Below are 27,560 nucleotides of genomic sequence, written 5' to 3' on the forward strand. Positions count from 1 at the left end.
TTCTCATACTGAACCCAAAACATAGCACTGTACCAGCTACTAAGGAAGACAATTAACTCCATCCCAGCTGAAACCAGGACATTTTCCTATATGTTAAAAAAATTTAGCTGGTTCATGCTTAATTTCATCTCCTTTTCTTATAGAGGTTGTTTTCTGTGATCCAAGAACCATCCTAACTAGTTAGGGAAGGCAAATTCCCTGAAGCTGCTGTGTTTGCTTTCTGGTATGAATGTGAAAAGCGTCTCTCAATCTCTGCTAAAAGAAACTTGAGAGCGCTGGTTCAGCAAAGGCAGTTTGCCTCATTGTCCACCTGAATTCAGGACTGTTTCTTAAGCAAAAGCAGGATTAGAGTCTATTTTCCTAATTCAATGCTAGCTTACATTTTTGAAGGTTGTAGGGGTTGTAAAACGTATAGTATGCCAAATTTAGACTCTTATCTGATACCTAAACCTTGCTCACCTTCCAGTTGCTTCATTAACCTGTATTCACTATTATACCCTTAAATAGAGAGCACAGGTTCTTTGAAAGGCCTTTGAGGAGAATTTCTACCTCTGTCTCAGGCTCTAAGCTGAGGCAGACACACTTGCCCCTTCAGGAAACAAAAGCATTAGTTCACCTTTTCATTTAAACATAGGGGAAGCATACATAATTATTTTATGAGGACTGCTTTAGTAAGTACTGAAAATGTAGGTTGCAGATCAGAGACTGAAGTTAAATAGTTGAATCCACTGGTATTCTTCAAGTGTGTTTTTCTTTTTTCTTACTTTTCTCTTGCATGGCTATTTCTATCTTCACTAAGATTCCAGGAAAATGCTGCTCTTAAGCTCTTAGAAGTTGTCACTGCAGTATGCCTTCTGCTTTGCATGAAGACATGGTCTGCGTGGACATGTTCAACTACAACTGAACTTGCTCTAGCAGAGGCAAATTGCCTTAGTAGCCAGGCCAGAGCCATCCACTCAATCACTAGGCAGAGTAAGCTCAGGTGGAGATGCCCTATAAATTACACCTCTTATTAATGTCTAATGATCAAAATCTTATCTAGGGGACCTGATTCATTGTGAAGCTGAGCAGTGCTGACAGTCAGGGACGTGCAAAATTGTCTGTGAATCCATAATAAGGGGGAAAATGGTTACAAATCTAGTGGTTCTCCAGGTAGTTTATAAAATGTAGAGGAAAATGGTGACTAATGTAACCCTCAGTTCCAATGAAATCACAGTCCACTTGAGTTTGCTCTCACAGCTTCTTATTAGAAGTGCTTTTAAGAGGCAACATTACATCAGTGGTAATTGCTTGTCATTGTTGAGAAAATGCTAAACTACAACAACAGGCCACGAACTTGTGGGTATTCTGCACTCAGAACACATGTAAGATACTCCCATGGGCTGCATTGTTAAATTTGACTTCAGTTACTTAACTTCATCTTAGGTTTCGTAGGAGAGCTCGACAGAGCATCATATATTATTATTATTATATTGCATGGCTATTATTCTTCAATATCTCTTCTATGATGTTCATATATTACACACAGAATTTAATCACCTGTGTTGCTAATATTCATTTAGTACAAGGATCAAGATAACTTAGGAGAAACTGACTGTTTTGTTTTGGTCTTCAGAGCTCACTACTGGCACTAACAAATGCCCTTCTACTTTATTATGTTAAATCTCATGTTTCAATGGAACAAAAGGAAATGAAAAAATTAAATCTCTTTTAAACCAGAAGTCAACAGAAACCACTACAGGCCAGGTTCTGCCACTTGATAGTGTGCCTGCCAACTGATGCACAGCGGACCCATTGGGTGTTGTCTTCATCATGGCCTAAAATGAGTAGTGATGTGGACAGAAAAGGATGCTCAGGGCAATCTCTTACACTTAATGGCAAAGGAATCAATGCAGCGTATACATCGTATACAGGAGAGGTGATGTAGAGCTAAACTGTCCTGTACAGTCTCTTCCCAACCGCAAAATCAGCAGCACTGCCCTCCAGCCACTGTAGGAAAACACGTGTTGGGTCTGAAATACTTCTCTGTAGAGCAGCAACAGATGGACTCTGGGAGTCAGTGCCTCTCACTGGGACTCCAGCACAGTCAGGATGGCACTGTGGTGCCCCAAATGCAGACTTAGCAGAAAACCATGGGGGCTCAAAGGAAGGTACTTGGTTAGGCATATGGACTTTGGAACGTAATCCTTCAATACTCCCCCATATACCCTGAAGCTACCAAAATTTGGCATCTTTCCCACAGAATTAGTATGTTCACTCTATAAAATGCATAATGCCATGTGTCAGAGACTATCACCATTTGCACGGAAACAGAAGTGGAGAGAGAAGTGTGTGAATGTAGACACACTGTAGAATGTAAAGACACAGCCTGTGTTTCCTACAAATGCTGGGGGATTTGTGTTGGGTGAGTAATGCAGAAAACTGGATGCCTAGCTCTGAATACTGTTATCTAAGCAAGATTTGAAATAGCAGTTGAGACATGAACATAATCAGTGTACTAGACAAGCATATTAGTTCATTGAACTTCTGTCTTCATTAAAATTGTAGTTCATTGCTTATACTTCTGACAGGGAAGCATAGATGTCTGCAGCCCACTTTTGATAAGGGTTTTTGTGTGTTAACTTTTTACCAAATAAATATTTTAAAATAGAAATAATTATTAAAGAAGTGGTTCGTGTCTTTTCCAGGCTTGTTCGAATAAGTCAGCTCAGACATTTTAGAGCTGCTCACAAATTCTGTTGCGATTTTAATTGTCTGTTTATGAGAAATGAAAATTAAGTCAGCAATTGAATTATTTAAATTTGTAGGTAGTGGGAATACAAATATGGAAGGCCTGAGTAGGGTGTTAGTAATTTATTTGGGATTCTGTTCAACTTCTATGCATTTTAATTGAATTGATCCTTCTCTTTTGGTATGAGAGTCCGAGCAAATCAAAACCCAAATGCGTATCTAATGATTTTACAGCACAAAGCAATAAAATGAGATTGAGGCTACATCCAGAAGTTCTGGAAAGGCTCAAACTGGAATTCTGGGAAAATACAATGAATACTTTAAAAGCAACTTGGCTGAACATTATAGCATATGTGCTATCTTTTAAAACAGTGGTATATGAAATGTTCTTTGGGGTCTGTTTTGTGTTGTCCCATGTATTACAGAAGGAAAACAAATGTAGAAACTGCAGGGTTTTATTCTACAGGCTTGGGAAAAGAGGTGCCATACAGACTTTCATTTGTTGCAGTCCCGGAAAACTTAAGGACTACTTGCCTTGTTTAGGGTTTGATTTAGTGTTTGTCTCTGAGACATCTGGGATGAGGTATCTGAATTACACAGAAGACAGTCCTATTTAATGGTGCAAAAATACAGTTTCCCTGTTTGAATTTGCATGTAAAGTTCTTCCGTTCTCTCAGTGGAGATTGCAGTCTGCTTACTCCTATGTTTCTGGATGTGCCTTATGTCTGAAGGAAAAACAGGCATACTCTTCTTTACTGTTTATCTATTAAAAGAATGGCCTGCTGGTGCTAAATCAGGGAATAACCTGCAATACACTAAGTTGCTTTCTTCCATTAGTCTGTTGAAGAATCTTACTTGCAATTAACCAATGTAAGTTTTAAAACAGTTTTTGTATCATGTTACAATGCCTTGGGTTTACTGTATTTTAAGCACATTATAAAATTTAAAAAAGAATTTGGACAGACTGGGGACTCCCAACTATGCAGGATATGTTTTAATAGCTCAGCGAGCATATATATCAAATCATCTCTGGTTTTACCTATCAGAGTGGTAGCTTTCTCTGCCATCTCCAGGTTAAAAATAACCTTTTCTTTTCACAGTAGAGAGACACCGCCTTACAAAAGGTGTAGGATAAGAGGTGGCATGAACTGTGAGAGTATCAGCATGCAGAAAAGTAAGATTCTTGAAAGCAACCAAAATATGGGGCAGTTGTTTTCTGCAGTGAAAGTATGCTTCTACTGTTTTTCATTGTGGGTATTCGTTGGTGGTGTTGCATTTACCAGCTTCTCTTTGACAACCCATAGAAACAACTCCAAGATTGATGATTTTCATCAGCTGAGTCTGCTTCATTGGCATATCATAATCACCTCCACTCCATGTGGTGGTATTTTAAATACTCAACACAACACAAACTCACGTCTCGTGCTACTTGTTTTGTTTGCTTTAAGATATGAGGCTGCTTTAACTCCGTGATTTTTGAATATTATTCTTTATGTCGGCATTAGGTTTTGTTTTTTCTTTAGATTTTTTGCCTCTTCATATTTCAGCCTTTTGAGTTCCTATTTTTCAATTTTATTCCACACTTACAAAGGTTTTTTTTTGTTATTTTCAGTCTGTTTTCTTAAGAAAATGAACCAGATGTGATCAGATTGTCTGTGTTTGCCTGTCCTTCCCAATAATTTGGGCATGAGTCAATTTCAACCCAATTTAACAAAGGGAGTATGAAGTTCTGAAAAAATTTAGAGAAAATAGTTTTCTGAATACAGGTCTCTTCCTTCAGTGTGAGGAACATCTTTGCAGTGATCTTGCACTATATTAGACATCAGCAGATCCCTGTGGGATCTTGGGGATTTAAATGGAGACCTAAATCAACAAAAAGATAATTTTCATTGATCCTACTGTTCGCTGGAAAACTGAGTAATATCTTCGACAATGCTTATTTCTCTTATGTTATTGACTTTTTTTATTTTGGGCTTCAGGTGAAAGCTTAGTGTCGCTGCCATCATGGACCAAAAAGCACTGCTGGCATTTATTATGTAAACATTGACAGTAAGTGACATGAATGACTCCCTGGTAGATACAAAAATCACATGAAGGCAGGTAACTTGATGTCCCAGTGGAATTCCTGGCATTTACCATACAGCCTGTCTATGAGCTCCATTTATGAGCCTTCAGGTCTGATGGACTTAGCTTTCAGCAAAAACCAGGTGTATAGGAAAGTGCATGAGACACAAATATGACTGCAAGTCCTTTGTGTGGGAAGTGATGTAATCGAGAGATGTCCTGAAGTGGAGGCTGTCAAGAGAGGTAGGGCCAGCGCAGTTAGGGTTAATGGGAGATACCAGAGTTTTAAAATGTCATCATAGGATAGTGGTCTCCCACTGGCATATCAATGAGGAGACATTTGTGTGTAATTAATGTCAGAACCAGGCAAAGATGTTTGTGTTTGGAGGAGATACTGATCCTCTGATACTGTACTAGCATGTAATGACTTTATTTCCCTTATGTCAATTGATTGAGGTACTATCAGTTATTTTATCTGATGGATGTTGGTGCAATAGAGTGACAGTTGCTTGATATAACATTGATCACTTCACTTGGTTTATACCTGCTCTGTATTACAGCCAACTGTGGAGTGCCACATATAAAATGTACAATTTTTATTATGAGAAATTTAAAGTAATAATTCTAGGATAAAGGAACACTTGATGGCAGGAAATACTTGTACCTCTGGAACTTCCTCCTTTTTGCTTCTGTTTCTGTGTAGTGGAACAAAGAAGACAAGATTTCACCCTTGCATTTGGTGCAATGCAGAGGAAAGTGTGGATTCCCTTGGGAAAAGCAGAGTCCAGCCTAACTTGCATCCATAGAAAATTGTCAGTGTAGGGTCACGGGAATGCAACACCCTTGTAAATCTGAACTGCCAGAATGATTGATGAAAACTCTTGCAAATACAACAATAAGCCTGATGAACATTGGGTAGAGTCAAGTCTGGAAGAACTGACCTGCCAGGCACTGTCCTTTGATGGTGAGGTACTAGTTGAACCCTAATTAGACTTCAAAGACCTGCCCTCCTGAGGTGCAGTCCCTCAGGAGGTGGTTCGACCTCTAAGGAGATGTGAAGTGCAACAGGCCTTTTCCTGTGAGAAGTACACCTTCTGGAAATGCGATCTAGAGAGCAGGTCTCTCACCCACTTAGATGTTTATGATAGATGCTGAATATATGCAGTTCAGGGGGGGGTGTTTGTTTGGGGGGGGTGTTTTGTTTTTTGGTTTGGTGTTTTGTTTTTTTTTTTTACATGGATAGTATACTTTTGGAAGGCTTCTAGGCCAAGTCAACCTGTGATAAATAAGGTCTTCACACAGCTTAAGCTTATGGCTACATATTGACAAATTGCCCTCATCAGCTTTTGTCTCCTTATCTTCCTCTCAGACATAGGCTAGATCAGTTAACACAGAGTGGTCAGAGACTTCTTGCATCCTTTCTTCCATTGCTGAGTGCTGCTCGGCTCTTTCTGACACTCCCTCACATCACATCAACCTTCCATGTCCAGAAAAAAATCTTCCCTTTGGCTATTTCAAGAAACCTCCCCAAAACCCCCCAAAACCAGAAAAAAAAACAACCAAAAAACCAGCCAACAAACAAAAACCCCAACCCAGCAACACTGACATGCGTAGTCTTAAGCAGATGGTAATTAGGTAATTACAGGCAATTAAAAATACTTGTTTTGCATGCTTTTGTTCTGTGAAAACAAGCTTCCTTTTTTTCCCCCTTCAAATATTTTAACTGAAATATCATGGTATTGTTTATATTTAACCATTTCACAACAAAAGTTTACCACGATATCTATGTTATGTGGACCAATAAAAAGGGATAGGTGATTTTCGCTTGGGGAATCTGCTTTGCTTTCCCCCTCCTCCCCAGAAAAGATCTAAAAGTTGTGAAAAGGTTTGAGAAAAGAAAAATTAGATCTATTTTCTCTTTTTTGATAGTAGAAGAAATAATTCATGGAAAATTAAAAAATAAATGTAAGTAATTCTTCCCCTGAAAATGGCATCCTGACCAGTTCTGCTCAGATCATAACCTGGGGTGTTCTCAGAAGTTATTCTTCAACCTTCTTTCTTGTGTTAACTAAGATATCACTTACTGAGTCTGTATATAATTTCATCCTTTCTCTGCAGACTGGATCATGGAACTTGCCTTGCATTAATTTTAGTGAACCTTTTTCCTTCATGAATAAGTGAATCCAAAATCTAAGCCTGTGTGGATTGCTACAATTAGTCCCACACATTTAAGAAAGACCTCCGAAAGTACTATAATAAATGCAGGGCTCAAAATATCTGGCTGCTGTCTGTGCAAGAGTGCTTCATCTTCTTTAGCCTTTACAAGATAGTTAATCAAAACTGAATATGCAGAGGGGGAAAAAAGCCAGTACATAAAGCAATGCATTAATGCTGTTCTTCAAACACTGTTGCCAAAGACTTCTTGACACTTGTCTGTCTGAATATATGTACAAGAACAAAGGTTTTGTGGATAGTCTCTTTGGCTTCAGATACTATCTCTTCAAATTAATTGGAAGAAACTTCCTTTGGAAATATTTGTGAGATATACTCTGTCTTGAGATATATTAATGCTAGTAGATCTGCAGGAATTATTTCTCACCTTCCTGTTCCCTTGTGTCATTCTATCGTTACAACGGTTTGTTTTGATGTTTCAGGTCCCTGACCACAAATGCCCACGCATGCCATGTGGTGTTTCTTTCTTTTAACTGTGTCAAGTAATACTCTACCTTTTTCTGTGAATAATTCTGTTGTGCGTGCTAGAAGAGCAGTGTAATTATTTTTTTCAATTTCTTAAGCAGGGGGGTTTGAGCCATAAGAATGGCTTGTATCCAGTAAGTACCCAAATAACTATTTTCTAAAGTGGAGCAAGAAAGTTTAAAAAGAAAAAACAACCAAACACACAAACACCCCCTCCCTCTAACTGCTTCCACTATCCATCCCCACTGAATTCGTGCAAATGTATGCACTGGACTCTCTGGGTTTCTTTTTTCCTCCTATTGAATCTTGTGCTTTATAAGTAGTGGCTAAGCCCAAATTCTCTCTCACATGACTTGAGAAGTACCTGGGCTACTTTAATAAAAAAGACCCCTCGCTTGTGCCAGTGCTGCACTTTTCAACCAGAGCAGCTAGCTACCTCCTCTGCATGTGTAGGATGTAATGGAGTTTTACCTCCATATACCTGAGGAGACTTTCTATTTTGGCTGTGATAGGTGCCACAACTATCACAAAACATTACCTGTTACTCGTTCTGTGCCTTCAGAGTGCTTGCAAAGTTGCTAGCACCAGTACTAATGTGATTCAAGAGCCTGTGGGTTCTGCACTCGGCTTTAGATTATGTTCGTGCTAAAACACAATGGCTGTAATCTCTCGGGAGAGGAGGAGGTTTCAGCCCAAGTACAGAGGCTTGGGATGAGTGTCAGGAGCCCTGCCAGTGGGTTCCTCCTGTGGAAATGGGCACAGTGCAATGGAGATCCAGTGTCTCAAGAGGTACTGATGGCAAGGCCTGATTTATCTTGTAAATAAGGGTCACTGCAAATTCCTGTGCTTTTACCTCTGTCTTCTGGTATTATGAATAGATTAATACTGCTATTCTTAGGTAGTATTGATTATCGTTACATTCTGCATCACTGCTTCAGTTTCATTTAATCTCATTGAAAGGGAGCTGTCATGGTCTGGCTGGAAGTTTGTGTCTTTGCAGTTTGTTTTAAATTGTGTGACCTGTATGTCATTTTTGGGGAAAGACCTCTCTTGCCACCCTTGAACTTTGTAAGTCTTTTGAGAGTTTACTGTCCTTTTCTAGGTATCCCGATAGGATTATTACAATTAAGTAAAATGCACTGGTAAGTATTTAGCTTTTGAACAATATTTGGTCATGTGCATCTATTTGAAAATAGAAGAACCTGAAGGAAGGTCAGTCAAGCACAGCTGGTTCTCCATCTCTCTCTGAAGGGACTCTAGCTCTTCTCAGTCAAGTCCAGGAAGGGCTCATCCCAGGATATTGGCAGCTATTTGGTTTTGTAGTATTCCCCACAGGTAAGATGCTACTTTTTAGATGTTATTCTAAAAGAGGCAAAGTTTGTTAGGAGAAGTAAGTTTTTTTAGGCTAACAGATACAATGGGGGGAAAAGTTTTTACAAAATAATAATACGAGCTTTTAGCAAAAAGCTTGCCACGTTTTTCTGATCATATCGGAAACAGAAAGGAAATGCTCTCAAGTGTGTAAGCTCTTCCTTAAGCCTGGAATTTCGTTGTTAGTCTTTGACAAATACCAGTTGGTCTGATACAGTTGTCCCACAGCTCTTCCTTGCTTGCATATTAGACCTCTTGACAGCTCTATTAGTGCAGGTTGGAAGATACCACTTTGAGAAGTCAATAATAAGAGAGAAAGGCACGCACACATACACACACATTCGTTATTTTGCGTCATAATGGTGAAGCTTTAGTCATTAATGCCTGGCTCATTATTATCAACAAAGTGTACTAAATTGCAGGCATACTAATAGAACATCTCTGCCATGACTCATGCAAAATGGGGATCAGAACCATTCATAATCAAAATGGCCTAGAGGATAAATAAACTTCTCTTGTGATATAAATAGATCTCACCAATAAACTATCATAGCTAAAATACTTCTCATGGGGATATGAGAGTATAATAAAATAGGAAGATTTATGACAGAGGCATGCATTGGACTACTCTGCTTAGTTCCGCGTTTGGATTAGAGTTAGCTTGCTCACCTTGTAGCTCTTCTGGAAATGTTCAGATTAAGCAGGTGTTGTTTTAGGCTGTGTTAAAAAACAAGTTTCCCATTTCTGACTTTTTAAGGTTACTTTCCATAAGGTGAAATTTGGGTAACTCCCAGCTTAGGTTGACAAGAGTTTTAGGGCAATCGGAGACCTGTAATGACCCTCAGCAGCAACATGATTCGGCAGGGGGAAGGTGAAGGTTTTAGGCAGTGAACAATATATTCACAGCACGATTAAAGAATCTGGTTTCTGGTAGATTCAACAGTAGATGTGGCAGCATCCATCATTATGTGGTGCATGGGTGGTGTTAACATTTCCCTGCATTTAATATAATTTAGAGATTTACTTTAAAAAATAAAGCACTGACTTTCAAAATCTGGTATTTAAATGAGGTGACTATTAAGACTTTCTGGGGTAATTTATCAGAGAGGTAATCTCTTTAATAGGAAAATCTCAGTCATCTATTCAGTAATACTGAGTAATTTATTTAATAATAAAAACCACTTTGCCTCATTTCTAAAGCCTGTTCTTTTTCTATCAGTGGGAGTCTAAGATGCAATTGACTTTTACACCATCTTGCTGGAGCAATGGAGAGCCTATTTGTTAGAATAGCTGAGTGTTCCTCCTCCTGTCAAGGCTGAATTGAATTATGGGTGCCCAGGGCAAAGTTGTTTCTAACATACTGGCAGATTTATCATGAAAAGTAATACATATTAGAGCATGTAAACAATCACTCTCAGAGGAAGAAAGGAAATATTAACCCTATTGTATACTCGAGGAAACAGAGTTGTGTGGTATGTTTCTTATGCTGGCAAAAAGAGCTTGGATCAGTTCAGTTGCAGTTGATATATCCTGGTCCATAGCTGATGAGCAAAACTCACTGAAGGTGATGCTATTTTTGGTCCATCTCTGCAGTAGTGGCATTGCAGAGGAGGTGTGAGCTTTGTTGCAAAAGGCTGAAGGGTATTGTAGTGTTTACCTGAAATTCCAGCCACTTCAGCTGAGAACACAACAGAGATTTCTAAAAATAGGAAATCTTAACGTATTGGCAATTTCAAAGATGAGCATGCAAGGAAAGTAGTTGAAACTGGGAAAGGAGAAAAAAATAACAGTGCAATATTTGTAATAGTTATGAAACTGTTGGAAAGAATGTTTGTATGAGTGCAGGGGACATTCCTTAGTTTACTTTCTCATTTTGTACATTTATAAGTGTAAGCAATTACCATTCGTTAAGACAGCCATGTCATAATAATTGTGGAAATATTTTGAATTGTCACTGAATTCTCTAATGCTTGCTCTGACTCAGGAAGTAACACCATCATTAGTACGGTTTAGTTTCCAGTAAAGAATTACAACATTTTGAGTAAAAAGGATTTCTGGCATTGTGCAGAATGAGTAACTTCTATTTCTTGAAAGGTAGAATTTTTTCGTGTATACCTTTATGGTCAGTAAATTTTCTCACTGTACATTCAGTAAATCAATATTAGTCAAATTAAGGTAGAAAAAATTAATGCAGCAGTTCCATAATAGTTGGTCACTAAAGGGTAGCTAGCCTAGGCTTGATGATGTAAATGCAGAAAACAGCACTACTGCAGAACTGAACATGAGGGGTTAGAACTGGATCACTGCAAGTAGCCACATCATATATTCCCATTCGTTGATTTATTGAACTACATCCTTATACTAATTACTGCTCTTTTCATGTGTGGGGGGTTGGAAACCTTTTAATTTCCAGCCTAAATATATTCAGAATTATTTAAAACCTGTGCCAACTTTGTTCTTTGTTCTTTATTTAATAGCTCTCTTCTTTCTGTTTCTCTCCCCTCCCCCATGTTTTTATATTATTTTATTTCAGCCATCATCCTGCTAGATTAAATTGGCATGGTCGTTACAGTCCATTCCAACACCATGCTCCATTCGCTGACCATTTTAGGAGCCCTTCCTTCCCTACACTTTGTTCTCATTTAAGTCCCTGTATCTTGCATATGGGTGACCAGAATTGCAGGTGTTATTCCAGTTTGTGTATTACCACTGCCTTGCATCATGTTTTTGATATTTTACTACCTGTGCTAGCAGTTTATCACTGATTGTGGTTTAGGATTACTGTTGCTTTTCATAGGACTTTTGTCACAGTGATGGCTCTGTATACAAGATGTCTTTTTCTCTGCTGTTTTTTTGTAACTGGTGAGTCTCAGATTAGAGCAGAAATCCTTTTCATTACTCAAAATCTTTCACACTGTTCAATGTCATACCATTGTGATTTCTCCGGGTCTCAAAGTCCTTCCTCTATGACACTCTGATCTTCCCTTAGGATACCATCAGCAGTGCCACCAGCTTTGGGCTCCAGCAAATTTTGTGGAGGTACTCCTAGATTTTGTGCCAACATCTTTAATGAAAATCCAGAGTCCGAGACTGACTTTTGAGAAATTCCAGTAATACTACTTGTAGCTTGATAGCTCTCCTTTTCTTTTTGTCATTTCCATATGTGGCATCTCACCCACCTCACCGATTCTTGTATCAAATCCTATTTTCTCCAGATGAATTACTGATTTTCTGTCTGGCACACAGTATTATATCAAAATATTTTTCTTAAAACAAGTCAGATGCAGGGGAACTGATCTGTCTGCTGTGCAGATAAAGTCCACCACATTTCACCCATGGGAAACAATAGTTATTTTGTGAAAGAAGACTAGGTGAATCAGACTTGGATCTCTTCTTGGTAAGCCTGTGCAATATTTATTCCAGTCTCTATTCACCTCAGTATAGGACTTACTTTCCTTCAAAACTTGTTCTGAAGATTGAGAACAGCCCTGACAATAACCAATTTCACCTTTTCCTCCTCCCTTTTTTAAGTATAAGCCTTGTGTTTGCTTTCGTATTCTCCTCACATTACAAATTTATTAAAAACCTGCCTTACTTGCAAGACCACATGTAGAACAGAGAAGGACTTCATGAGATGGAGAAGGGAGTGCCCTTTATGATGAAGAAAGGGGCATGATTTCAAAAGGGGGATATTTAATATAAAGCAGATTCTCTTGCAGATTTTATAGAAGTAAGTTTGACGCACAATTGGGGTAGCTTCATGGGGGTAGCTGTGAAAACTTAAGCTTCTTTAAGACTTAAAGCCTATATGAAAGCACAACGGAACTGTGGCTATTTACATGTTTAAACACCAAAAGCACCAACTGGGGGCCAAACTGTCAGTGTGACAGGAGTGAGGTCCATTGCTGCCTGGTCTCTGGGCCCAGGGGCTGCCCAGAGTGCCCTCCAGGTGCCACGGCTGGGGTACAGTGTAGACACGCACTGTCACCCAGGTGGCTTCATGTCCCAAACTGGGTGCCTGCATTGCTCCTTCTGGGAGGTGGCAGAAATCCCTCCTCCGCTCGGGCAGTGGAGCCCCTTGGTTAGGACGCCGCTTTAGGATGAGAGGAAATGGCCTCAAGTTGTGCCAGGGGAGGTTTAGATTGGATATTAGAAAAAATTTCTTTACCAAAAGGGTTGTCAGGCATTGGAACAGGCTGCCCAGGGAAGTGGTTGAGTCACCATCCCTGGAGGTGTTCAAAAAACACGTAGATGTGGCACTTCAGGACATGGTTTAGTGGGCATGGTGGTGTTGGATTGACGGTTGGACTTGATGATCTTAGAGGTTTTTTCCAAACTTAATGATTCTATTATATTCTAGTTGAAGATGTTCCTGCTCATTGCAGGCGGATTGGACTAGATGGCTTTTAAAGGTCCCTTCCAACTCAAATTATTCTATGATTCTATGGTTTGGGCCTGTGCTGGAGCACGGCAAGGGAGTACAGCTTTAGCTGGGCTCCCACTTGTACTGTCAAAAACCTCTCATAGTTTGAACTTACAAGAACCTTCACTACTGATTTGGCTTTCAGAGAAATTTCCCTTATGTCTTTCAGGCATGAGAAGAAGAAAAAGAAGCCTGTAAGCTTTAGCTTCCTGTTAAATCTACTAAAGAACAGTGAGACCCCTTGTATTGTGTGAGGAGGCGCTGGCCTTCTCTAAAACAAATTAATAAATAGGTAACACAAGGAGAAATCGGTTGAGTCCATTTTGAGTCAGTTCCAGACTGAGCTCATCTGCTGACTGGGGTCATTCTGGTTCGGTTTTAGCACAGGCTGTTGTGAAAAGAGGAGCAGTCGGTGTCCCGCAGGTAGGTCCCTGAGGGACTGCAGCAGCAGCAGCAGAAGCGCTGCCTCAGGTGCCATCTTCTCTGCTGGGACTGAGGCACCATTTACTGTCCTCCCATTGAGCCCCAGCTTCTCACCAGCTCCCTTGCTCCCCCAGCTCTGCCTGGAGGGACGGGAGAGCCAGAGGAGAATTGCACTGTGGCGGTGGGAGCAAGATTGGTGCTAATGCTATGTTTGGGCAGCAAGAGACAGAAATTCCTAAGAAAAAAAAGAAGTAAAGCTCTCTTACCCCATTTTGGTAAGTCTGTGTGCCCTGCCAGATATATGGAGCTGTTTGGCTGCAAGTTATCTCCAGCATGAGCAGAAATACTTGCACTGACCAGGTTTTAGTTCCTCACGCTCAACAAGTCCCAACTGAGGACAGGGGGTTTCCATTTTTAGCTGAGCCATTACTCTGAGCTGCCAAGAGCAATGCACTTTCTAAGTTTGTGCCAGTTTGGGCTCAACAAAAATTTCTGAATAATGAACCAGGTTGGGATCCAGTTTAAAAAAACCAAACAAACAACCCAAAACACAGAGGTTTAGAATGGCTTCAATTTAGACTCTCCTTAATTACCTGCTGGGAAAAATTTCTTGCTGCTGAATTTTAATCTACCATAAGAAAAGTTTCTACTACTTTTTTCAAGTTTAAATAGGAAGGGGTTGACAATGTTAATTTCTCCCATAAAGCCAATCTGATGCTTATTTTGCCTTAGTAATTTTGAAACCAACATTTCTAATCCGTCCTATTGGTGGTAGAGAAATTCAGCTGTTTCTCCAAAACAGCATTTGAAACTCAATTGTTTCTTGATGGTTTGTTTGGAAATGTTCTTTAACTTGTCACAGTAGATTGGGAAACGCTTTCCTTTTCCAGGTGTATTACTTCACGATTTTTAAATAGGTGCTAATAACCTGTACAAACAGATGTCACAGCTGATCAGAGTCAGTCAAGAAAGAATTGGAGAATGCTTTCTGAGGGCATGATGGTATTTTTTTTGGATGAATTTATATTGTTCAGCTTGTGTTATGAACAAGTTTATTTTAACAAAAGCAAGGCTAGTACACTTGCCTCATATGCAATGTCTCTTGAGACATGACTGGGATAATGCTTTGTAAAAAACCAGCCAAGCAACAATCCTAAATTTTGAGAACTAGTTTTAAACTGAAATGCAGAAGGAAAGAGAGGTCTTGAATGAGACAACTTTCATTTTTCCTGTTTGAAATTGCTAAGTGTCTGCAATGGGAGTAATAGGAGAGAATTTCTAAGCAAGTTAGCTTAGCTCCTTTTTCAAATACAGCCATAGTCCAAGAGAGGAATTTCAGCTGAAGGTTTTTGCCTGCCTTTTTTTTTTTTTTTCTGAGAAATAATTATTTTCATCTTTGCCTGTCACTATTCTGCAATCCTCATGCATACAGACATATTTCTGAAGTGAGTGATAATACACTTGAAAACTAAGACCTTCAAGGAAAAATTACTCATGATCAAGGTGGAATAAAGTGATAGAAAAGATAGAACTGTCTTCAGGAACCTCAAGGCATGATGTAAAAATGACTTTATTTAATTCTCGTAGTCAACAAGGACAAAACAAATAATGGATTTACAATACAAAAGAGAAAATGGATATCAAGTAACAATGATGATAACAAAGCTAGAGACTAGATAAGTACTGGAACAAGCTACAAGGGAATACTGTGCAGTTATTAACACCAGAGACATTATAGTTTAGACCAAATTTCTTCCTTATTGTCCTGATTCTGATAGTTTGCAAAGATGTGACCTCAGCAAGTCTTAATGTGTTTTCTGGGCCTCTTTCCTTTCCCCGTCTCCCACGTGTTCACTTCATTTATACTCAAGGGCTTCTTAGAGCAAGCATCATGAGGAGAGAATCTGTACTACTTCACTTATCCCTGAACTAGGTGATTCTCTAAGCTTCTTTATAAACTAAAAGGTTTGGGGTTATAATGAATTATGTCTGTTAATATACAATGCAAATACCCTAGGATATAGAGCAGGAATTCATTTTAAAATGTTTGGACTCTCTAAAATACTTTTAAGCAAGAGACCTGTTTCCTAGAGTAAAATACAATGTTTTAACATACTACTTTTTAAAGTGGTATGACTGAAATGCTGGTTTAATGCTTCAGCCTATAAAGAAGAGCAATAACATAAAGTAGGGCAATATTACAGACTAATTAAACATTTCTAAAACATAAATTTTGATGACAGTAGTTTTACCTATCCAAAACTACGCTCTTGCAGCCGTAGTTTCAAACAGCTCAGTTTGTGTTAGTGTATGAAGTGAAAAACTCCACTAGAATAGCTTATGAGCTGAATGTGCCACTTGGAAATGTGTTGATTAAATAGCTTCTCTTGTTAAACCTGTGGTCGAATTGACTTGATTTTCTGCTTGCCTTTTAAGAGGTTCAGTTTGACATCTGAAGAGTTAATGTTAACAAATGTCCTTCTAGAGATTAATGTTCACAAAGCCAGTTGAAGATGCTTGGCACTTACATGGTGCATTATGGTGATGATCTTGGATAAATGCACTAACAAGCACTGAGGTTCAATGTTTCCTGAGTAGCTTGCACCCTACCACACCACTGTTTTCCTTTTTTGTGAGTAGCAATTACTCAGTTTGGTCTACGTTAAAAGAGTATGTTTTATTTTTGTTCAGCAGTTTTATTTTTGTTCTCCAGTCTGACTTTGGGATGCTAGCCCAGATAGTTAAAAACATAATTTACAGATTAAGACAATTTGTAGGGGGAGAAAACAATTTAGGTGGTTGTGGTTAGATAACTAAGTTGCAGTTTTCACAGTGAGTTAATGACCTTTGCCTCAGCAAGTCCAACAGGGTTCCAATAGCGATTCGAGTTCACGAGGAGAGGGAAGATTTACATTTCCCCACAGATGACTAGGTTGTTGCTGCCTTGCTTTGCACTGCTGGTTTCCCATAGCAGACCAAGAACAGAATAGCAGGTGGGCTATAGACATGCTAGAGTGTTCCCAGCCTGGGGTATATTGCACAGGATTTTGCCTGTGCAGACTTGTATCCAGTGGCCGGTTACTTCTTTCTCACATTTTACTTTCACAAAGGGGGGAAAAGGTTATCTGGCAATTTGGTGCATATATGTATAAATATGTGTATTTCAAAGAAGGTACACAGTTTGTAAGGATGCAGGAGGGGAGGAAGGAGAGGTGTTATTGCTAAGGTTGGTTGTCCTAAATGGAGCTGTAGTAGTGGTGGTACTGCATGTATTTTCAAAGAGGTCAAGGAGAGCTAATAGGTCTGCATCTCCTGGTTCTTGAGCAAGCAGTGTAGTTTCAGCACAGTTCAGGACCAGATCTGACATGAAAGATGAGCTGCCATCACTCTAGGATGTATGATACAGTGAATTCCCTCACCTTAATCACAGGCAATCATTTTTTTTATTGATATTGGTGTCATCTTTCCCTGTGTCCCAGTCTGTTACCTTGTTTGGCATATTTGAGTATATCTGGGATTGATTCAAAGCAAGTGGTTGAATTTAGAGTGCTTTTGTTCTGTTGCCTTTTCTGTGATGGCAGAGGAGCTAGTCTAAGTTTAGCCGTGTTACTCACTTTCTAGGTAACTGGTCATTTGTCCTCCCAGCTTTTTCACTTTGGGATATTGCCTGACCGATTAGGCAGAGGTAGCAGGTAGCCAGCCTGCCTCATACCCCACCATGGGGGCATTGAAGGTTAGCCTAACAGCCTGTCACAAAAGTGCACCAAAGCAGGTGTCTCGTATACAGACACCTCTAACAGTAAGTACAGAGGGTGTGTGGCTGGTCTGTGCCAGGTCTGCGTGGGCAATTCAGTTGTAACCTTTTTTTCTAATAGGGGAATGACTTGGTACCAGGAAAAAGATTCTTTTCCTTCATGGCTTGACTGCTGGTTTGTTGGCTTCTCCATCTGCTCATTTGTTTTTCTTCCTTGCAGTTCTCCTGCTGTTGCTCACTGGTGAGATCAAATACCAAAAAAAAAAGTTTTTTTCCACTAGTTGTGTTACACAATGACCACATAATTTCTTTGCACTATAATTTTAAACATTTGATTTTACTGAGGGGGTCTGTGTGAGGGAAGGGGGAATGGGAGCTGCTTAGGTAGCAAGGGGGACCTAAAAAACCTGTAGGCTTCACAAGTTATTGTTTGCAGTGTTTTTTTTCTGCAGGTTTTCATAGGCTCCTTTTAAGTTTTGCTTACAGATGGAGCCCTAGCCAGCCTATTTAAAGCAGTATTAATTTTCAGTGACAGCTCCTCTCTTGTGAATTGAAGCAGCATGGTCTGTATTTCAAATGGTAACCAGAGTATATTCTTGATGAAGTATCTCACAGAAGATCTTTGGAGAAGTACGAGCTATAACCTGTAATGCAGTCTATGTAACTTCCTAATAAAGAAAATGGGTAATGAGAGGTAAGAGTGTGCTTTTTAGCAAGAATCCCTTCAGGAGGAGAAGCAGTAAGCTGGTGCTCTCTAGAACAGTCAGAGCAAGAAGTGAAAAGTCAGCAATCCTGCCATGAAAGGCAGTTTCTTGGTGTACTGCTCGTGGGAGGGGACATCAGCAAGGTGCAGAAGCAAAGGCAGAGCAAGTGCCCACTTCTGCACCCAGGAACTTCTGACTCCAGCCCTCAGTGTTCTGGGTCTGCAGTGCTGCAACAGTGAATAGAAAATGTGCTGAGTATAGCATTTAGCAATAAACTTTGCCAATGGATGTTGTAGGGCTAAAAAGAGTTGTTACGCAGTGTAAGTGACTGCCTTTATGCTGCTCTTTATAAATGCTGAGAATATCTACCTCCCCCATTGCTAGTGTCATTCTTCCTGGTTTGTCTGGAGATAAGGTTAAGGCTAGTTTCTCTCAGGGCTTAGGAGAGAAAGGATGCAACAGGGAAGGGACTAGGGTATCAACGTGCAACAGATGTGATAAGGTGTTTCCCTTGATAGGTCTGGGCTTAGGTGGCCCGCTATCAGTGCCATCATCTGTGTCAGTCGGACTTCAAGTAGACAGTGTATGGGCTTAGAAATTGTCAGAAATGCTTTTTTATATGTTTGGGTTGTTTGGGTTTTTTAAGCTTTCACGTAGCCATCATTGCCTTGTGTGCTTTGCAAGGTGTCAGGAACCTGACAGAGAAGCAGTGTTATCTTTTGTAAGAAGGTTTTGCATAGTATGTTTACTTGTTAAACAAGCTTCTGTAGATTCTGCTTTATATGTGTAATTTCTTCTTGTTCTATATGTTTACTAGAAGTGACCATAAAGGCTTCATAATCCCTAAGCAAATTTATCACGTTAATTGATTAACATTCTGATGATTTTAAAGGGCTTTTCCAACCTAAATGATTCTATGATTCTATATTGTTATTCAGGGATACTGTAAATATGCCAGAGCATACCTGCAGATCTGTGCTTGCAGATCTATGTCTTTTTTTCACAAAAGACATTCCTTTTTGATATGGCAAATACAAGCCCGTGTTTTTTCATACCATTTCCACTCTCAAGGAGTTTTCCCCTAGAAGTGCATGACTAATTCAAATTAAGTGCTCCCTTACCTCTGAAAATGATACTCCAATTTATCCATCAGGTTTTAAACCTGCATTTTCTTATTGTTATTGATCACTGTTTTTTCCTGTTTGCCCAACAGTGTGCTGCGACACATTGTAGAGGCAGTTCAGAGTTATTCATATCTGGCACCTGTTTTATCACAAATAAAAATCGGCTGCTTTTGAAAGAGATGGGGAACCCTTATCAGCATGATGCTGACTCTTTGTAATCTTTTTTGTTTCCTTATTGCATATAAGAGCCTTTTTAGTAACTCTCCTCTCTTTGCACTTTGGATTTCTGTTTGCATTTCCAAACCACAATGTTCAGTCTTCAGGTCTGTTCTGAGTAGGAGAGGTGCAGCGAAGTCTCCATATTTACCGAGAGTTGCAAAAGCAGTTATCTTTACAAAGTCAGACTGCTTGTGTGGACGCTACTGGCTTCATTGGTTTCTTTAAGTTCACCATCAGCTCTGGATGTGGCAGGGTGAATCTGCCTGGATATTGTTCTTCAACAGCTCCATATGGACATAGCACGGATGCCACCTTTGAACTGCTCTTAGTGATGAGTGTGGGCTTTATTGACTGGTGCTGCAATAGTCAGGGTTCTTCTTCCACCACTTTTATTTTAAATAGTGGCTCCTTTGTTTAATGATATCTTGGGGAGAGGAGGTGTGTTTCTGACACAGCAGCAGTCACCTTCAAAGCGAATCTGAGTAAGTTAGTGAAGAGCTTGGGGCTGCGTGTGCCATAAACATCCTAGTCCTGCCTGTCTCCTCAGGCTTGAGGCTTCGTGGAATCCTCGTTTTTCACTGCATAGTAAAATTTATTCTCAGCCTTGAAAAAGGAAAGCTTACAGACTGTAGGAAACCTTTTATGTGTACTTTTCTTCCAGTTTCCCCCTATAGCTCCCCTAATGAGAAGTCTCATCAGTTCAGAGAAGTGCTGTTGCCATATGTCTTTGAGGGGTTTGAGTTTGTAGTTTTGCTGCATGTTTAGCAATTTCATATCATTTCTATTCCAACTAAATAGGCAATCAGGTAAGGTAAGTTGTTGAAGGTCTCTTGTAGCCATGTATTGCTGGGTAATTTTGGTGCTCTGGAAATGCTACGTACTGTGTTAAAGAGGGGGCATTTTTGCCCTACTTTACATGACTAGCTTATTGCTTTCCTGAGTAATTGTGTGTGTGCTACTTTGGTGCTGAAATTTTGGATTTGGATTCACTTCTGATATCCTTGTCTGGATGACATTTTCTGAGACACATACACATGCGCCCACATCCCTGGGGAAACCAGTGGCACGCCTTGCACAGTTCAGTGGTGCAGTGTGCTTCCTTATCCCCTTTTTGTTTCAAAGCAGGCAAAACAAAACCCTCACATAATTCACTTAGATTTGGAGTTTAACAAATGCCGCTTAACTTTTTACATTATTTTGCTATGTCTTGAAGCTTAGTTGCTTTTATCTTACTCTCTCAATCAAAGTAAAAAGGATGAGTGGCTTTTGTTCTAATACCAGTTGAGCCTTCTAAACAGCACTGTTCCCTTGGAAAGAAAATTACACGATTGGCAGCAATATTACTACTTCATTACTACACTGCCATTGCTAGTGACCTTCCTTGCCTTAAATTACACTGTTTCCCTATCGTGCCAGAAAGGTAGCCAAAGGTTTTCTCTCAAATTATTGCCAGCAGGCTACAGGGATCAGTGGTGTAGATAACTTGGCAATCGCATATTTCTGTGGTATTAGGAGTGCTTTTTCTTACGTACGCTACATGTTACTGAGAGAGTTTTTGATTGCGTATATAAAAATGGTCATGGCAGTAGTTATTTTTACTGTATCGCATCTTCAGGGAGAAGCAGAAATTACAGTGCTCCTTCTCCTGAGAGAGCTAGTGAGAATTAGTTGCTCTTTGGTTGTCTGCTGTTATTGGCAAATAATAATCCCAGAGGAGGCCATGCCAAGTGGAGATAATATTTCCAAGGTCCATATTGCTCCCTTCATTTGTGGATCTTGCTGCACTTCAGAAAGTGCAATGGATCTTTCCACCCGCCTCCTCTCTGATCAAATATTATCATCTCCGTTCTGTGAAATTGGGGAAAAAAAACAGAGGGGATAAATGACTCACCCAGAATTAAGCAGCAGCTCAGTAACAGAAAACACAGATCTCTGAAGATTGGATCACATGGATCGCAGGTACCTTTCAGACAGGGAGATGTTTTGAAACCCCTCTCTCCCTGGGACTTTGCAAACCAGTTTCCCGGGGCTCTGTGTCACTGCTTCCCTCACCTCAAAATTGTGCTGATGCAATTTCAGGATGCTTTTCTTGATGAGTTTCAGGGTGCACAGGCTCTGTTAATACCACCCCCAGCACAGAGGCTTACTCCTCACTACAGGTGTCTGTCTGTCCCTTTATGTGTGATAGCATTAACGCCAGTGACCGTGTTTGTATGGTTGACTGAATAATTTGATTGATTTAAGCTGTCTGCCTGCTTTTGAAATATTTGAGAATACACAGCAATGTTATCACTTTTATTTATTATCTACTTAATCAAATCTATTCTAGTTGTATTTTGTAGACCAGTTCTACATGGCTGATATCCATGAATGAGGAGGCTCATTTGTGATTAGTAAATTATCTTTCATATGCATTCCCAATGTGATGAGTCCAAGCCTTAAATTTACAGAAAAATGACTAAGTCACCTTAACTTGTCCCCCCATAGCATCATGAATGGATTTTGAAAATAATGGGTTGGGCTGTTCCTAATTTCAAACATTCCTATTAATGATAGATATGGGTATTATTTTGCTACACAGCAGTACAACCTTTTACTTTTCTTGTATTCAGGAACTTCACAAGGGAGGTTAGAACAACCATATGCCATTTTAAAACACGGTGGGGGATGAGTATCTAGTATCAATGTAGCAGTTTAGCAGAGTCAGGAAGAAAGCAGAAGTTTCTTAAGATCAAGGGCAGTACCTTGCCTAGAGAGGTGTATTACTGTGTCTCTGTCTGCTGTTATAGCTTTGTGGGGAGGGAGAGGTTATCTCTGTTACTTCCGAGTATTGCACAAAATAAATTCTAACATTAAAAAAAATTTGTTGTGGGTTTTTTTGGTTTTGGTTTTTTTTTTTCAAGTGGAAACTAATTCTAGATATCTACACATAGCCTACTTATTAAGGTGGAGGAAAGAGCTAATCAGCACTTCCAGCTATCAACCAGCTTCTGTTGAACTAGCGGCCTTTTGTTCATACTGGTTTGGACAGTGAGGTGACACACCAGCCTCGTGTCTGGTCTGGTGCACTTGTCCTTTCCTGGAGTCTGTCTTGCATGCAGAAATCCCTATTGTCTGTATTCAGCTCACCAGAGCAACTTTGAAATATAAATCTCTGCTGTACTTCAAGTCGAAGAGTTATTGAAACATCATCATGTAATCTGTGCCCTTCCAAGACAGGTTTATGCAAATATGCAAATACCTAACTGTTCTTGACACAGCTAAAAGAAATTCAGCCCTGATGATGTTGTTTCTCATGGGAAAAGGCATTTGGAGATGGGGTAGAAAAATGAAGGTATAACTCTTTTCATCTTTCTCAATTTGTTTTCCTTTTCCTGTTGTTTTCTACTAATCAACAGAGGAACAACATAACATATCAAATCTGTTTACTGCTTGAACAGTCTGGGATGCTTGAATGTCTTTGTTGTAATTTAGGAAATGAACTGACAGACAAAATTGTGTTGGGTAGACACTAAACATATACACTGAAGGAACCACATAAACTCCCAGGTAGAAATTAGCTCTTTTTCTGCTAGTGCAATTTATGATGAGAAATGAACTAAGCTTCTTCCTCAAAGTCACAGCTATAGATCAGCTAGAAGCTTGAAGGACTACTTGAATCCTGAGAGGTGGCACATTGATCTACAGCTCCGAGAATTGTGCACAGAAAGGAAAATCAACAAGATCTTCACCTGATTTATGTAGGCCAGACATCTGTGACTTGCCTTTCAAAGGTGATCTCACAGAGGCGTAATTAAAACTTGATGATGTTATTAAATAATCATGATGATTTATGTCCCTGCGTTGCAGCTGTGTGTGTGTTTTTGTGTAGTTATAAATGTGGTTAGTCCCTGCTCGTGAAAGTGAAGGTTAGAGAGTGCTGCACTTAAGGGCAGGAATTTTATATGCAGCTCTTATGTAGCAGGTCTCCAAATCTTTCTAATGCTAGACCTCTGTTTCAGTTTAGGACTAGTCAAATTGCAAGTTATTGAAAAAATAAATTCAAGAAGTTTTTAATTAGTAAAACTGAGCAGCCTCTAAATTTGTCCACTCTGCAGAGGCAGGCAGTGCCTTTGATATTGGAGATGCTGACTTGTGGCTGCAGAGAGTGGGGTAAGACCGCAGGTTGTGACTCGGTCTTACTCTGGTCTGGGAACCACTACTAACACAGTATTGCCTTTTCTTTCATCCTCATCTTACCTGTCAAAAGGAGAAAAAAAGTATTGGGACAAGGGTTGTCTTTCTTTAGATATTTAAACGCTCTGAGCAGAACATAGACGTGACCTGAGCTGCCACCTGCAGATATGCTATAATGTAAACACCACTGGTGTGCTTCATGTATGATTTTTTCCATTGAGTTGTATTATTTTGGACAGAATTTTTGAGACATACAGAAAGGTACCTTTGAAGTCGAGTACAGATTGGTTTTTTTTTCCTCTACTATCTGGATGCTGGTGAGAATTTTGAGGAAGCTGTTTATCATTTGGTTTTGAATTTTTCTTAGGATTTGTTTTGTGCTTTAAGACATTGATCCTGCTTTCTAACAGGCCTAACTTTCTCCATTTACATCAGTAACAGTGATTTTTACTCTTTCATTTTCAAACTGAAAAGGCATAAAACACAGTATGTTGCCTGCTTACAAAAAAAAGGCGGTGGGGAGGTGGCACCTCTGATTCTGCATGCAGAACAGTCAACATATATACGGTTTGGTGCTGATTATTATAAGGAGCATGAGTTAGACCTGATGATCAAGTTTCTGAGAATCCCTAGCCTTTCCATTAATTTTGATTTATTGATTTTTATGAGCAGGAGCAGTGATAAGCTCAGGCTCTGAGGAGGATCAGAAAGGCCAGTGCATGTTGAGGGTTATTGCCTTGTTTCGTGCTGTGATTTATACAGTGAAGGTACTGTCAGCATTCTTTGCTTGGTGTTATTTTATTTCTTCTCATCATTATAGTATTTCATGACTTAAAGACAAGTGCCCTCTGAGAATCTGTTCTGTTGTCTTTCTGACATTATTACAGGCTGAAGGTCTGATTATTGGAAGTGCTGAGCCCTTGCAGCTCCAGTGGAATGAATGGAAGCTGACGGTGCTCTGAAAATCATGCCTGAGGCATTTTATTCTTTTAAAGGGATTGAGCCGTGCCTCATAAATATAGGTCTGTGCTTTGACTAATTCCCCCTTGACTGCACATCCTTTGAAGTAAATGGAGTTTACTTGATTAGAATGAAACCTGTGCTCCAAAATTAACTCTCATCCTTGCTACGTAGCTGAGGGATTGATTAGATCTTAGTAAATCTGATGTTAAAATTAAGCTTCAAATTTACAGTTAAGCTTCAGAGTTTTGCTTTATAATTGGAATACTGCATGTTGGGAAAGATCTGAAACCCTTTTTCTCTGAGGGTTCAGGTGATTCTAAGAACAATTCATGTTCCTATGGCAGAGCTACTGGTGTGGCAGAGGTAACTAAACGTGCTGAAAAGGTGATTTTGTGGCTAGAAGAGGTACCAGGACCAAGAGCTTGCAGCTCATGCAGGGAGTGAGCCTGCCTGAGCCATTCACATTCTCCTGCAAAGAGTCTTAATTCTAATTTCTCCAGTTCCACTGAGAGAAAGCAGATGTCAGACAGTGATCCAGCCGTAGGAAAAGGGTGATTTATCCCAATGCTTGATAGTTCTGCTGTTCTTGCAGAGGAGGAAGCTTGCATAAGCAGTGGCTGTTGCCTAAGCAGTGGCTGTTTGATCCTGAAATAAGAGAAGATGCTGCTGCATAGGCATGCAAGTGACTGCTGGAAGAGTCCAAAGGAGCAGTCACACAGAGGTGAAAGCCAAAGCTGAGAGATTTGGGGACTGGGTATATGAAGAAAGGCTTAGTCAACTTGACTTTTTTGGTTAGTTTTTTAAGAACATAAATATGCAACCTACTGAGGTGACCCTGCAAGTCATGGCAAGGATTAAGGATCCTTTGCAGTCCTTGGCTAAAGCCCCTTCTGTTCCCAGGTTGCTCAGATGTGCCCAGAGGTCAGCATTGCTTCAGCCCTTACTTTTTGAAGATCCCTTCTTTGCTCAAGGGGATTTACAGCAGTCTTGCCAAACTGTACTTTTCCTTTTTTGGGATCATCATTATAGTATTCTTTTGTTTTTTCCTTCCTTAAAGCCAGCATTTGATTAAAAACAGAAAATTTGGGATTGGGGTTTTTTTTCCCCATCTCAGATAAGGGACCTGTGACAGAAGATCCATTTCTTTGGTTTCCAGTTATTTTCAAAGAACAAATTTAATCAGTTACATTCTTGCCTATGTGTCTGTCTAGATTTCTCTGGTTACCTCTGTGGTATATCCATGTACAATATGGTAGATCATCTGCTGTGTCAGCAGAGCTTCACATTTCAATGCGTACATTGATCTAATACTGTTTTGTGACTGATGGGGTTTGGTGTTTGGTTCTCAGCAGGCAATATGGTACATGCTGTTAGCTGTGGGGAAGGCTGTTGTTTTGATGAGGAGACTTGTGCTTCTTCCATGTGTCTCTCTGTTCTGGCCTGAACAACAAAACTTGGCACAAACAAAACACCCACTGAGAGAATATTCAGGCAAACAGGTAGTTGCTTCCTCTTGTTCTCGCTGCTGGTCTCCTGCAGACAGGCTGTATACGGTGTTTCATTATCTTTAAGACTGTAGATCAAGGCTGGCTTTTGGGGATAATGTTTTGACATACTTTGCTACTAGAATTGGGATTCCTCAATTACAGTGTTTTCTAAACTTCGTGGCTGATTGTATTCTATGTTTATTTTTTGAAGTTCCTGCCTGTATGTGTTTTATTCCACTCTCCTTGTTTTTCTGTTTTTAGCCAGTGAGACCTGCAATGATTTCCATCCCATGTTCTTCACCCATGACAGATCGTTTGAGGAGTTCTTCTGTATCTGCATTCAGCTCTTGAACAAGACATGGAAGGAAATGAGGGCAACTTCAGAGGACTTTAACAAGGCAAGAAAAAGGGTGGGGTGGGAATAAGTGGGCAGGATGGTGAAACAAGGCCATGTATTCTTCCCTAGGGGTACAGGGGCTTACTGATCCCACTTCTGCTGAATGCTGTGGAGTGTTCATCTGTTCAGATTCTTTGCACATCAGAGGGCCAGCATTTAGAAAGTGGGGGTAGGGGATGGGATGGGATGTGTAAGGGAGGTTCACAGACCTTTTTACATCATGTTGCACTGCAGACTGTGAAACTAAAAACCTGGCTTGAGGGGAAATTCTGCCTTTTTATGTTAGCAATATTATGCTGAAGTGCTGCAGCCTGTAAGGTTGTAAATAATGCAATGAGAGTACTGCAGTGATAATTCTGTGCATCCCTTTAATTTCATATGAGCACTAAAGTGATAAAATATTCAAGAGTGGACACAATCTTGACAAAGCACTGTGCAGTTTAGCCTGCTAAAACAAAAAAAACCAAAGCAAACAAAAACTCAGCAATAAAACCCCTCAGTATTGCACCCTTTTTGTTCTAAGATGGAGTTCTGGAAGTTGCAGCCAATCTCCTGACTATCAGCAAAGCTAATGGAGAACAGGGCTGTCTGTCTTAATGGTCCCTAGACATCGTATTTTAACTGTCTAACTTACCAAGAGGCTGAAAAGTACCTTTGGCATTTTATAAGAATGACAAACTCGTGCTTTTGTGGTCAGCTGGCATCCTTATCTTTGTTGGGATCCTTCAACTGGATCTTGAGTCTTTCCCTGATACTAGATGTTGGTTATAGAGCTATTGGTTGAGAATGAAAAGCGAGACTGTTGCACTGTGTCAGCATGTGCCATACAAGTGCTCTGAAGTCACCAGACTAAATGTTATGTGAGAGCTAGTAAGAATGATTGTGCCTAACTTCTAATTGGAACTGTCTATTATTGAAGTGGTCTAAATGTTCATTTTCCACTGCAGAGTGAAAGTGAATCCTTAGGACACAGTGTTGAATAACCTTTATTGGGTTGTTTTAGGTAAGATAGTTGCCAGCAGTACCAG

At 39.8% G+C, this 27,560-nt stretch overlaps 1 protein-coding gene across 1 annotated transcript in view; it reads left to right on the plus strand.

The window, feature by feature from the left end:
- LOC104841266 (engulfment and cell motility protein 1) overlaps window positions 1-26,560 on the plus strand; it is a 212,703-nt gene extending 186,143 nt beyond the window's left edge. The window contains exon 16 of the mRNA XM_010582811.1: window positions 26,397-26,560. Coding sequence (XP_010581113.1) covers window positions 26,397-26,560 — 164 coding nt within the window. The remainder of the gene's footprint in view (window positions 1-26,396) is intronic.
- Window positions 26,561-27,560: the final 1,000 nt, after the last annotated feature.

Source organism: Haliaeetus leucocephalus, unplaced genomic scaffold (genome assembly GCF_000737465.1).
Source record: "Haliaeetus leucocephalus isolate CR32 unplaced genomic scaffold, Haliaeetus_leucocephalus-4.0 Scaffold83, whole genome shotgun sequence".
NCBI lineage: Eukaryota > Metazoa > Chordata > Aves > Accipitriformes > Accipitridae > Haliaeetus > Haliaeetus leucocephalus.